The 14,102-nt window shown below is 45.5% G+C and overlaps 1 protein-coding gene across 1 annotated transcript in view; it reads right to left on the reverse strand.

Moving 5' to 3' along the window:
• FREM3 (FRAS1 related extracellular matrix 3) overlaps positions 1 to 6,529 on the reverse strand; it is a 68,210-nt gene extending 61,681 nt beyond the window's left edge. Inside the window, 1 exon segment of the mRNA XM_013951556.2 lies at positions 1,456 to 6,529. Coding sequence (XP_013807010.2) covers positions 1,456 to 6,529 — 5,074 coding nt within the window.
• Between the last annotated feature and the right edge of the window lie 7,573 nt (positions 6,530 to 14,102).

Raw genomic sequence — 14,102 nt, forward strand, 5'->3', positions numbered from 1 at the left:
AAAGCATTGCAGGTGTATCGGGGTAAATATGAGAATGTAGCAAGTTTTCCTTCTTAATCACAAATAGGTGTAAAAGTCAATACAACTTTGATTTGAAATTCCTAGGGAATAGGAGGAAATCACCAGTATATTTCCATTTACCTTAAAGTTGCAGATATCCTCCCCTGTGCCCCAGAAGTCTTCTGCTTTTGCTTCTACTTTAGTTACACAAACAACAGTTTCAGTTGATACAGACATGTTCTGGAGATCTCTAAATGCTCTTTATACTCCATTCAGCATTAAGCTTTTCTAGAGCTAACATTGATTTATTAGCAACTTACTCCCCTGGAGTCACCAGTTGCTCTTGTTCTTGTATGACAAATTTGGGTACTTCTTGTCAACCAAAAACATATGAAACATTCTTGAATGAACTGCAAATGATCTTCACAACACTGGAGCTTGAGAGACAAATTGCAAACTTTTAAATACACATCTATGTTATCATACAGCTATACCTATAGACCTGTCTGAAAGTTATAGATAAATTCATAAAATGGAGATAAAGGCTTTTTCTCTTCCTAAATTGTTTTCCCTTGCAAAAGAAAGGTGACATACCTGAGCACTTAACAACAATGGAGAGCTCTATTCCTGTTATAGTGTCTAATGAGAAATTTGGTAGATGTCCCTCTTGCTAATAATGAAAGCACACTTGGGGAGGCAAAGGCCCCACTGGAGGTTTCCTTGAGAAAGCTTTCACCATACTATTCTGGGCAGTGAATGATATTCCTGAACCCAGTAAACTCCCCGAGATCTGCTGGAGCACAGGACTGTTTACAAAGAGTCCTACTGCTGTCATTGAGCTCCACCATCCTTTGAGCCTCTCCTCTCAGCACAGGTTAGGTGGAGCAGATCCAAATGCCTCCCTATGTACACAGCTTTCTCTGTGGAATGGGAACACCCAAAATGCAACCAAAACTACTGAACTTCCCCCACTCACCTTCTTAACACCAGATCCAGCGAGGTGCAGAACTGTCAAGCACCTTTCCAAGCAATCTACTTAGAAAACAACAGTGATTTTTGAGCCTGGGTTAATTTCCAGGAAGGCAAACAGGAACTTCAGTTTTGGAAAAGACATTGGGGCCAGATCTGTAAATCACTGTTTCAGATTTTAGCCTGTTGCCTCATGAACAGTACCATGCTATGCACATGGTAAAATGTACATTTAACACACACTAGGAAACACATTAATGCATGCACATCAAATACAGAACTTTCTTATTGTGTCTTCACAGGTAAAACTAAGCTTCATTTTTTTAAATGCATATATTTATAATTCTGACCATACACATATACTTTGTAATTAAGAGACACTGCATTCTGAATCTCCTGAAACAGAGAAAGATGCAAATTATATAATGCAAAATATCAGCTAATTGAACCTAATGATTATAAGCAAATACAATCATCAGCACCAACCTTGCATAAATGTTTTAATGCTCTCATTTCCAAGGCCAGTATTAACGATGAAGCCATGCTCTGGCCCATCTGTTATTCTGTATTTCAACAGCTTGTGTGGACTGTCCCGGTCTTCTGCCTTTAGTGCCTTACTAGTGATGAGGAAGCCTAGCTGCCCAGTTGGAAGTCTTCTTAGAGTGGGGGCACCCTTGTTTACCACTAACTGTGGCACCCTATTGTCCAGCAAACTGATCTGAATCCTCAACGTCTGGGGCTGATGGGTCTCCATGCCAGTGTCAGGGAAAACATAAAAGTTTGTATGGGTCCCATCAGTCACAGAGAAGGAGAAGCTATCCTGGCTGGTTTCTGTACCATCATGTTTATAGCTGATAAGATTCTCATTCAAGTCTTGTTTGGTGAAGCTGGTTACTGGGTAGCTGTTGTTGTACAAAATCTGGCCATACACAGGAACCTGAGTGACTGTGAAAAGGAGTAAATAATCAGGTGTATCCCCATCTTCCACAGTCAACTCAAAAGGGGTGATCAATCTGATCTTCCCTTCCTCAACTACAAGGTCACCAATAGTTAGAATTGGCTTTTTATTGTTCACGTTTGTAATGGAGACCCTGAAGGTGCGAAAGACTGGGTTATATCCATCTGTCACTTCAAATTCAAAACTGTCCATCTTCACCTCATCTTCTGCAGTATGAATGTAGTAAATCTTGTTGCCAGCAAGTTGGAGTTGAGTAAAGGAAACAACAGGTATCCCAGGACTGTCTGAGTTCTCTAAATGGCCCCGGGTAGGGGACCGGGTAACACTGAAGCGCAAGTTCTCGTCAGGACTGTTAACATCACTTGTGCTGAGCAGGTCAGTTGTGAGCATTACTTTTCCACCTTCTTTCAGAGTTACGCCCTTGTTGATCACCTCAGGGAAGACCATATCAATGCTACTGATGGTAATATAGGAGTATCTGTCTATCAAGGGGTTAATACCATCGGTGACATTAAATTTAATCAGATCATGGACTCCATGTAGGCCAGTGAGAATATAACGGATAAAACCCTGGTCTAAATCATCCTGGGTGAAGTTCATGCCTTGTGTAATGTTGCACAGCACTTCCCCTCGTCTGTTCAGGTGCTGTAATAAACCCTGGACAGGTGCCAAACGGATGATATAGGCAAGGTTCTTGTCCTCTGAATCCATGTCTGTGGCCTTAAGGTCCTGGCTAGAGATGACCTTGGACTTGCCAATCTCTACTCCCAGCCCATTGTTGATTGCCATCCTGGGGGTCTCATCATCTACCAGGATCACCATAATCGATACTTTCTGTTCCACCGTGTGCTGCCCATCGCTCAGCTGAATTTGAAAGCTATCTTCTTTTGCCTCTGAGTCATCATGTTCATACACAATGCTGGAAGTCTCCTGGATCTCCTCCAGGGTGAAGCTGTGAGCAAGTACAGTGCCTGTGGACAGCTGCTGCACAAACTGCCCATGCTTAGGAGGGACAGCAATAACAAAGTACAGTTCATCTGGAGGAAGGTCTGCATCGGCTCCGTTGAGGATGGGGCTGTCAATTACTAGGCTCATCCCCTCAAGCACTGTGAATTCATGCACAAACAGCTTTGGCTTTTCATCATTGGTAGGGATGATGACGATGGGGAAGAAGTTATGAGGAGAGAAGTTAATGCTGTCAGAGCACTGGAAAGTGAATCTGTCCTCCACAGGCTCCACCCCTTTGTGAATGCTCTGCACGTAATTGATGTGGCCCAGACGAACATCTTTGATGGAAAAGGCACTGATGGCAGTACCAGCTCTAGACTTCTCAGACCCTGGGGCTGGAGAGATGTTCTCCAAATACCCTGAAGTGGACTGAACTGTGATAATGCACAAGATGTCATCTCTGGGAGTATCTACGTCCTCTGCATCCAGCTGATCCAGAGTTAGAGTACTCTTCCCTCCCTCGAGGACACTGAGCGGCTCTGTCCCAACCATCACTTCAGGTGCAATGCTGTCCACAGGCAATATGGTGACAGCCACATGCACCCCTTGCACTGTGCTGCCTCCCACAACCCATTCACTGGAGAGGTCAGAGACGGTGAGATTGAAGGAATCACACCTCTTTTTCAAGCCAATCTCTCCACTGGTATGAGCATAGGCTACGGCTCCACTGATGAGGTCATGCTGGGTAAACTTCTTTGATCACACTCCATCCACGAGGATGTCACCCAGCTTGGGGGGATCCTGCGCAATGAAGGTCAGCACCAAGTCATCTGTATCCTCATCCATACCTTGGATAAGTGATGGGGTAATCTCAGCAACACCATTTTCTAAGACATCAAGGGCTGCTCCCACCTGCCTATGACCACCAGGGAGAGTGATGCTAGGGCTTTCATCATCCACAGACTGCACAGCAATCTTGATTGTGATTGGCACATGATGGACTCCGTCACTCACTTCCACCTGATAAGAATCACTGGTGAACTCATCGCCACTGTGCTTGTAGAAGATGTGCCCACTGGCAATATCATCCAGCAGGAAAGATTCTCCTTGCACTATCAGGCCCTCCTCCAGATAATGCAGATGGCCATGCGCTGGAGCTCGAGTTACAGTGAAGACAATTCAGTCCACATCTGTGTCCTCATCAGTGGCGTCCAGTTGATTGCTGGTGAGAAGGAAGCTGTTTCCCTCAAGCACAGTGAAGCCCGTATTGGTAATCTGAGGTGGCTGGTTGTCCACTGGCTGCAGGAACAGGGTAAAAGTATCTGATAGAGAATTGCCAGCTGAGTCCTCTACAAGGAATGTGAATTGAACCACCCGTGGTGTGATCCCCAACTCCTGATCTGGAGGTTGATACGCCACCTTGTGATGGTTGACTTGGGCCTGGGTGAAACGAGTAATGGATGTCTCAGGGCTGTCAGCCAACACAATCCCCCCAGTGACCACAGAGTGATTCTCATCCATGTCAGTTGGGGGAGTCAGCAAAGTGTACTTCAAATCCCTGTCATCAGTGTCCAAGTCAGTGTACCGTAAATAGCGCCTCTTAAAGGGAGTCAGCTGGTATTCTTGCACTGCCATATGCAGGCTGGTACCTGGATACAGCGCAGGTGGCAGACTGTCTACTGGCTGCACTTTGACAGTGAGCACGTGCTCCCCAGACTGGTTAGGGGAGTCGTTGTTGTCCTGCAGACGGAACACAACACGTCCCATCGCTGGGCTGGTGCTATGAGCTCCCGTGTGCCTGAAGAACAGCCTCCCATCAAGGATGTCTTGCTGCAGCCACTCACTCACTGCCCTCTCATACATACCTTCGTCCTCCACAAAGTGCCAGGGGAAGGCAGAGGAGTCACCGTCCAGCTCTGCTCCACTTTCTTTGCTCTTATAAGATGCTGGTGGCTCTGCCTGACACAGCAGCAGCTCACCAAAGTGGTGAGAGTGTAGTGGGGACACTACTGAGTCCCCAACCAGGACAAATCGGATTGAAGGATCGTCTAAGTCAATGTCCGTGGCACTGAGGACAAAAGGTGAAATTTGGACAGTCTGGTGCTCACTCAGCACCAACCCAGTGTTTGCATTCAGCAGTGGTGGTTGATCATCATCAGGAGCAATGGTGATGGGGTACAGAAATTCAACCTGGTGCTGCCCATCTGCCATGCAGAACACTATGTTGTCACTGTAGCTGTGCTCACTGCCATCGTGCTGGTAAACCACCTGCCCTGCTTCCAGCTCTGCGGCAGTGAAGTACTTGCGGCTGGGTGGTACGCCAAGTACCTTGAGTTCCCCATGTTGCAGGCCCCGTGTAACCCAGACCTTCACTTCTTTCAGATTGTCCTCATCACTGATCTCCAGGTTGCCAGACAGGGGCCGTGACTGGCCCTCAAAGAGCATCAGCTGAGGGCCAGCCACATGACTGAAAATGGCCACAGGAGCCAGTGTGTTCATGGGCTTCACCAGGATCACAAAAGCAAAGGGCTCCGAGGAGGCACCATCAGAGTCCAGCACCTCCATTTCCACCTGAAAAAGCCGCTCCTGGTCTGAGTCCAGTGTAGGGGGCTGGTAAGCAATCTTCAGTTCCCTCACCTCCTGTTGCGAGAAGGCAGCAACAGGCTGGCTGGGATCATCGGTGCTGAGCAGGCAGCCTCGCTGCCGTGGGTCGCTGGGCCAGGGCAAGGTGAGATTGAAGAGCAGGAGGTCCGGGGGTGTCTCCAGGTCCTCGGCAGCCAGCATGTCCGGGGTGAGCACGAACTGGTCCACTTCCATCATGAACAGCGCCAGGAAGCTGGGCTTGGGCGGCGTGTTGTCAGCCTCTCCGCGGATCCGCACCAGCACCTGGAAGTATTCCCGCTCCTCGGGGCCGGCGGCAGGCAGCACGGACACCCGCGCGGGGATGCAGTCCCGGCTGGGGGAGGCGGTGGCCGCCGTGTGCTGGTAGCGGATCCCCGCCTGCAGCACGGCCAGGCAGTCGCCGCTATAGCCGGCGGGCAGGGGCCGCCCCTCGGCGTCCAGCAGCCGCCCGTAGGCGGGCAGGGGGCCGGCGGCCACGGGCGGCAGCAGGGTGAGGCGGCAGCGCCGGCCGGGCTCGCCCTCGGGGAAGCCCAGCCCCTTGCCGTCCAGAGGGAGGCTGAGCCCTCGCAGCTCCTCCACGGGCAGGGGGAGGTTGCGGCTGAGCAGGCGCAGCTGCTGGAAGACCACCTCCACCTCCAGCGTGAAGGGCACGACCAGGGTCCGGCGGGGCGAGTCGTAGCGGAGCTGGAGGCGCAGGCGGTGCCGGCCGGAGCTGCGGGCGCCGAAGTGCGTGCAGGTGACCTGCCCGCGGGCGAAGGCGCAGGGGAAGCGCGGGGGGGCCAGGGCGCCGGGGCGGCGCGTCCCCGGCCCGCTCTCCAGCACCGTCACCGCGCACCGGTCCCCCGGCTGCACCCGCAGCACCAGCTCCGCCGCCGGGTCCAGCGACGCGGAGCGGCCGAAGGGGACGCGCAGCCTGCGGTTGGCCACCAGGATGCCGGAGGCGCTGGGATCCGCCGGGGGCTCCGCCGCCCCCCGCGCAGCCAGGAGGCCCAGCAGCGCGGCAGCCAGCAGCGCCCGGGCGCCCCCGGCCATCGCCTGGCCGCTGCGGGGCGCCGCGCACTCTGCGCGGCCCTGGCCCGGCGCCGCCGCGCTACTAGGGGCCGGGCGGGGGGCGCCGCCCCGCCGCCGCCGGGGGGGACTTCGGGGGCGAGGGCCGGTGCCCGCATACCCAGCCCGTCCGGGGGGGGGGGGGCTTTTAAAAGCCCGAACCCCTCGGGCAAGCGGCCGGACGCGCTGAAGGCGGAGAGGTACCGGGGCGCAACAAGCCTCTCCGCCGCCCCCGGCCCCCTCCGCGGCACAGCCGCAGCCAGAAGGACGCGGGTGCTGCGGCGATAGGCAGGAGCCGGAGCGTGGAAGTACGGGGAGGCGGCGGGAGCGGGGCAGGGGCGCGGGCGGCCAGGGGGCCGCGGGGCCCCGCGCCGCGCGCTGCTGGCCCCGCCGAGCCGCTCCGCTTCGCACGGTTTCCTCCCGCGGCCTTGGCGTATGCTTTATGCTGGGGTCAGCAACCTAAAGCTTGAGTTACTGTTTATAGTTTTTTCCAGTTCTTGAGAAAATATCAGCAACTTTCTTTGCCCCATTCTATGTACAAATTAATTGCTGGCCCCTTCCTCACTTCAAGAAAACAGTACTGGGCTTTTCGTTCTCAAGGGGTTTGCTCAACTCCTTCATGTTCTGGTATCATTATTAATATCAGCATCTATTTAAACAGAAAGTGTCCAAGTTTCCTTACAAGATAAAAAGAATGCATAGGGAGACCAAATATATTTCCTTGTTTTAGCACAGGGTTTATGCAGTCATCTTATTTTATCAAAGACTTAAAAAAAAAAGTGAGAACTTTCCCTATCTTATAAAACCATTCACCCACACTTATATAGACTGCAGCTCTGTACTCCTTGAAGTGTTCTCTGGAGTGAGGACTGACTCACTGGTGCAGCTGACACTAATCAATTTTTACTGAGACTTGTCTTTTCAGGGACCTTATTTTCTCAAGCCAGGAGGATATTTCTTACAAATATGCCTGCATTGCTCAGTAATAAAAGTGTTGCTGAATAATCATTTATGGGTAGAAAGGATTTTTCTATTCTTGACAGAGTTAAAGACATTGCACCAAATTCTGTTCTTTGGTAGAACTGTAACTGGGAACAGACATTACCCACTGAAACTTGTGTGTACATGTATATACACACTCAAGCATGCAAAGTTCACAAAATCTACATTTTCTTTCACGCTGAACAAAACCTAGGTACTTGTGCTGTGATAAGGAACAATGCCAGTATATAATGGCTGTACAAAACCCACACATTGCATGCTGTTTCCTTCAAGTTCTCTACTGAAGTTAAGGAAAAGAGCAGTGTCTGAGTAATTCTGAAGACAAGATAATTTTTTCCCCATTAAAATAAATGTGATGAGAAATCTGCTCAGTTACAAATTTTTCTAAGAGTGAGACAAGAGTGAGGAATTTTCCCATATATTTATGTTCAACCCACTTCCTCACAACAAGCTGTGAAAGATGGTAGTATAATATATCACAAATACAAATGTACACTATTAGATGAATTCAGAAGAACAGTACACTACATATGAAGTGAAGTTATGGAAAGCTGACATTATAAAGCACTGACAGATTAAATGCAAACAGCACAGAATGGTTCTCATTGCCTTGCTCTTACTTAACTTTGTTCACAGCACAAGACAGTTTTCTCCTCTATTTCACTAGCTTTTCAATTATTTCTTCTTGCTTATGTCACTGAAGCCCAGTCCTATAAGTATGTACGCATAGGTCCTCATATTACATACCAGTAGCCTTGTTAAAATCAGTAGGAAGGCTCTCATAAATACCTATCTACTGGAAAGGAACATTTGTTTTTCCAGCTCTTCGGACACAATTCAAAGCCCTCTAAATTCTACAATCACCTTTCAGTTGACTTTGATGGCCTTTAGATCAATGGTAGTTATACAAGATATTTAGAATCAAGTTCAAAGAACTGTTAAACAAGTTTTACTTGCTCAAGCAGCTCCTTTGTGTCTCATAAATGTAAGCTGGAGTAGTCTTCTTCCTACAATCCTATTTCAGATAAAAATAACTGTATTCCAATATTAAAGCTTTATGACTAACAGTAGAGATCAGACAGCATATAAAGCATGAATGATAGATATCGGTGAAAGATTCGAGAGGTCTTGTTAACCATGTTAACCATGTTAATTCAGTATTATGGTAGTGTAACTACAATCAAAAATGAAAGTGGCTCATTTTTTCCTTTATGCTCTACTTTTTTTTTTTGTAATTAATACTCCTGACTACAAATTAGGCTCAAGAATATTTCTTCTCTACGTTCAAAGAGGAATGAGAATCTTCATAGGAGACAGTTCAAAAGTTGGTGCAGCACAACATACATAGCTAGGTCCTCAAATGTCTAAGTCAGGATCATTTTTTAAACAATGCAAAGCAAATATAATACTTATTTAGAGGGTTCATTAAATTGGGGGGGAAAAAATCACCTGCTTCATTAAAGAAACAAAGACATACTGTTCTAATCTTTCCTCTGACAAACTGTGTTTAAAGAAAAAGTGATGTTAAGGAGCTCCTTGCCAGTGTTCCCTTATGAATCAAGACCTTTTTTTTTTAAATCACACAACTAAGTTTAATTTTGAACGCACAAGCACCGATGCACATACATTAACCTTTAGGAGCTGAGTAGGTAGAGGCAACCTCTGGCAATTCACTGGGGCAATACTTTGATGTGTTTGGAGTTAAGATTTCAGAACAGATTACAATGGAAATTATGACCTGCAGCCCAAAGGACCAGACAGCTCTTTTACAGAACTAGATTCACAGTAATGGCTATAACCTTTGTCACACTGATCCTTTTTCAGAGTCACACAAACATACAGGCATAGACTTGCACCCAGAAAGATGGTAGAATAAATATTTATTTACTACATAAGTGGATGTGTGATCCCTTGTAAAACAGACGGTACATCCTTTGAAAACCCTTTCTGATGGTGCAATTATCTTCTCACACCTAACGGTTATAAGCAAAGCCTTAGACAAGTGTCCATCTACCTGGGCATAGAAATGTACAGATACATCGATAAATTCATCTTTTTGCTTACCTTGAAATTTGCTGCCAAATTCAAAATACCACTAATTTCACCAGTGGTTGGAAGTCTCCACTCACCTTACTGTCTGTCTGAACCCTTCATCAGTGCTCTGGAACAGTCTTTTCCATCTAGCTTGGTTTTGAACTTTCAAAAAAAAAATTTTCGAGAGAATACGCAGGTCCTAGCATTAGTCCATCTTTTTGTAGCTTGCATCTCTCTTGAAATGAGACGAGGAACCACTGTCTTGGATTGAGCTTGGACACACTAGTTGGAGGGAAGCAACTCTTGAAGGCATTCAAATTAGAAGACATGAATGAATCTGAAAAATGAAAATGTAAAAATAACTTATTAGAACATTTTCTAAATTAACTTCATGAATACACCTATTTTGCTAAGTGCATAACTACATCTACTTTTTTAATACACCTGTTTCATTTGTGAATGACAGTATGAGACGCGGTGATGAACAAATTAGCCATCTCCCCTGCCCTCCCCAAAGTTATTAGATCTTAATTCCTGGGTAGAAGTGTCAGTCAAACATTGCTTTGCTAGACTGAGCATATGGTTACTACCTTCAGTTAACATCCTTTTGATGAAAGTTCATCTGAGTCCATTAAAAGAAAAAAAAACAACTACCTTATGAAGATGAGATACCCTGGTCTGGAAGATCACCTATTGTCAAAATCCCAATGCGATCATGCATTAGGCAAGTAACAGGTTAGCAAATCAAAATCCAGTCCTTACAGGGTTTACGCTTATACACTTCTGGCCATAACTTTGTTAAGACTTCAAAAGATATGAAAATCTTAACACCTGTGTTTCAGACCTGAAGCAGTGGGATGCACTCGCATTAGAAAAAAAAATATTTCTTGACAGTTCATATTATACATCTCAAATCTGGGAGAGGAGTAATTTATCTTATGGTTGATTCTCATTTGAGTTATTTAAAGTGTTTGATGCAGTGAGAGCCATACCCACCGAGATCTTGATTCTGCAAAATTTAACACTCCTTTATCTTTACACATTGACTTCATAAGGGGAGACAAGTTTTAGCATATTTAATGCGACTAAGACCTGGGCACCAGATTTGAATGCTTGCTTCCTTAAGGGGAGAGTCCTGAAAAAATAACTAAAGATAAAGATTCAAAAAAAAAAAAAAAATCAAAACACCTTATCATGCTCAAAGCCATCATTGTCTGTGGTTTAGAGCAGTAACAGGTCACTGACTTGCATAGACTCATACATCAGAAGACAGGATGCTGGACTAGAAGCCATTTCTCCTTGTGCTCTAAGTACCAGACTTCATAGCCTGCCTTGCTAGGAATTTGTCACTGGTTCACTCAAAGTGCTCACACCTGGTTACCACACAGAAAAACAATGAATGAATTAACATTTCTAATAGACCATTTTACAGTGAAAACAATCTTTAGTTTGTAATAAAGGCACTTAAGAAAATGGGTTACATATAATTCAGAATACTTACATCTTTGTTATATCTTGGACACCAGTGTAAAGTTGTAGGGACTTAAAATGCTAATTTCACTACTGGTGAAACAGTCATTTCCATTGACACGAACATATTTGCACTCATCCACATGCTACCTTTGAGTTTGACTCAGGGTTTTGGCTTGAAAAAAAATCAAGTAGCATTGGAGCTACATTATCTAACATGTCTCTTTTCAGAAGAAGGGGAAAAAAAAATCATATTGCATTGCAGATGTTAGGACATATTAGGCTACTCTATCGTGCCATAGGATCTAACTGGATGAATGAATGAGAGTGAGCATGTAGAACAGAAGTCCTGTCTCACAGGTAATGCACTTGCAGGCAGCAGACTTGCTGTACTTCACAGCTCACCGGCAAGCTGAGGCCTTAGAACAAAACGGAGTAGACCTGCAAAATGTCATACCATGAAATATATGTACCAATTCTAGTAAAATGCTATATTGGAATGCTTGTACAGTACTCTGTGCAGTGCTCTATGCCAGGAACACTCGTTTTCTCTGCTCATCAGCTCCGTGTGTGCGTGTAGATAGGGGTATGTGTGTATACATACACTCCTGCTCCAAATTTGGTTTCTAAAATTCAGCAGCTGCTCAGGACTTTTGGGATGGCAACATTATATTCCTTGAAAACTCAAAAAACTAAAACCAGGTTATAAATCTCTGTTCCAAGCTATGGTACTGCACTACTGAAGTGCTTGTAGACCACTTTTCTTCTATTGTCTTCTGAATGCCTTTAAAAATGCTCAGGTAAATTAAAAAAGCAGGGGACAGGAAGGAGAGTCGGTATCACTAAAGATCCTTCCCTAAATTCAGAATATGTAACCAATCAGCAGAGGACAAGTCAGTCCCTAGAATCTGGCTGTTCTGACTATAGAATGAACAACTACAGTCAGCAGAACATCTGCTTCAACTTCCTGCTGAAAGACATATACTTTCAAGTTTGTTTTTAGTTTTTTGTTTTTTTTAAGTGTCTAGAAGCATTTCAGACATTTGCAGACCCTTTTGAGCAAAAGGGGGTGGGGGGAAAGCATTCTCAGCACCTAACAAATTTTCATTCGATTTCTGCACTGGCTGAAGACTTGTCAGCGTAAGGAGGAATATCTAGGTATCCTTGAGGACTTTGGCATAAACCCCAAGCTATTCACTTTGTGCCTTTTTTAGCCCACTTACCCTGTCAGACATGTCTCTAACACTTCATGTCTAAATAGAATGCTAAGAATATCTTTTGCAAGTAAATATCAACTTATAATAGAGAAAGGAAAAAGGTTGAAAAACATCCACAAAAGTTGGTTTGTATACTATTGGGCTAGCTTTGTTATGTTTCACTACAAGTAAGCAAGTATTCCACAAGCAGTAAATTCAGCCGACACTTAAAAGTGCTTTGTTGGATCAGTGTCATGACTCCTCACCTTTAAATACAAAAGTATCCAAGAGGGTATTTAAATACCAATAGGAAGAACCATAAGATTAACATCTTCAACTCAAAAACCAGCCTTATATTGAGGGATACTGGGACCAGACTTGCTTATTGATGCTTCCCTCCTCTGCCCCCCCCCCCCCAAAAACCAACAAGGATGTACTATAAGGGTTGAGCTAACAGTCCTTAGCAATATTTATCTTCAAAGAAAAAGGAGGCCATTCACGCTAAAACAGTCCAAATCTGCAGACTGTACTCTTTCTTATTTAACCTGATGCCAAAGATCTTGCAAGACACAGGGACACTAGGGAAGGCCTGTTTCTCCCTGTTTATTTTGAGTGGGTAGGGAGGGTGTCATGGAATCTGAAAAGACCATTAATGCAACCTCCCCAGGTCAGTTGAAACACTGACTTATATACTTTGTGTTACAGCATAGAACCCTTTGCATTCTGGATAAGTAGATATGATAATGGGAGCAAGCAAAGGCACTAATTAGAAGTTTTCCTTGTAAAATTATTCTAGAGTGAAATTTCGTAACTGTGAGGACATAAGGTATTTAAATCTATTTATGGAATCAGAGAGCTCCTCTGAAGTTTATTAATGTAACTTTATGAATGGTCAATCTTTACTTAAACTTGAGAATCTTTCAACATTGCACAAGTGCATAAGGTGGCTTCACGATGCTCAAATAACAATTTTGCACGTTATTGTAAAAATACAATTCTTAACAAAGATCCTTGTAATTATTAAAAAACAGTCACACACTTTGTGACAAAATTTCATAAGCAAACAGTGTATGACCAACTTAACTACATATAGGTCCCTTTGATATATCAACATTGAAAATTTAAACACTAAGTAGTCCATCTATAATACTGTTTTCCTTACAAACTGGTCAGTTCTTAGTTAGATGCAATTGGAGAACAGAAATTTGCTATTGAAAGTGATTGGGTACTATTCAATTTTCAGAAAGGTCTATTCCATTTTAAAAGGGGAAAAACCCACTCCGCAGCTGCCATCCACAGGAGCTCTTTAGATCTTCTCCATCTCACAGCTGCAGAGCACAAATGCAGGTTGGGAGCTCCCTGTGGAATGCTCCAATAGACATTTCATACCACAACCATATTTCATACCAGGAAAGCAAGGTGGTGGAGTTGCTCTTTATGTGAGAGAGCAACTGGACTGTATTGAGCTGTGCCTAGGGGTGGATGAAGAGTGAGTTGAGTGCTTATGGGTAAGGATTAAAGGGCAGGCTAGCATGGGTGACACTGTTGTGGGTGTTTACTACAGGCCACCTGATCAGGAAGAGGAAGTCGATGAGGCCTTCTACAGACAGCTGGAAGTAGCCTCACAATCCCAGGCCCTGGTTCTCATGGGGGACTTCAACCACCCTGATATCTGCTGGAGAGACAACACAGCTAGGCACAAACAGTCCCGGAGGTTCCTGCAGAGCATTGGTGACAACTTCTTGACACAGGTGGTGGAGGAGCCAACAAGGAGAGGTGTGCTGCTGGACCTCGTACTAACAAACAAAGAAGGACTGGTGGAAGATGTGAAGGTTGGGGGCTGCCTTGGCTGCAGT

Source organism: Apteryx mantelli, chromosome 5 (assembly GCF_036417845.1).
Source record: "Apteryx mantelli isolate bAptMan1 chromosome 5, bAptMan1.hap1, whole genome shotgun sequence".
Lineage (NCBI taxonomy): Eukaryota > Metazoa > Chordata > Aves > Apterygiformes > Apterygidae > Apteryx > Apteryx mantelli.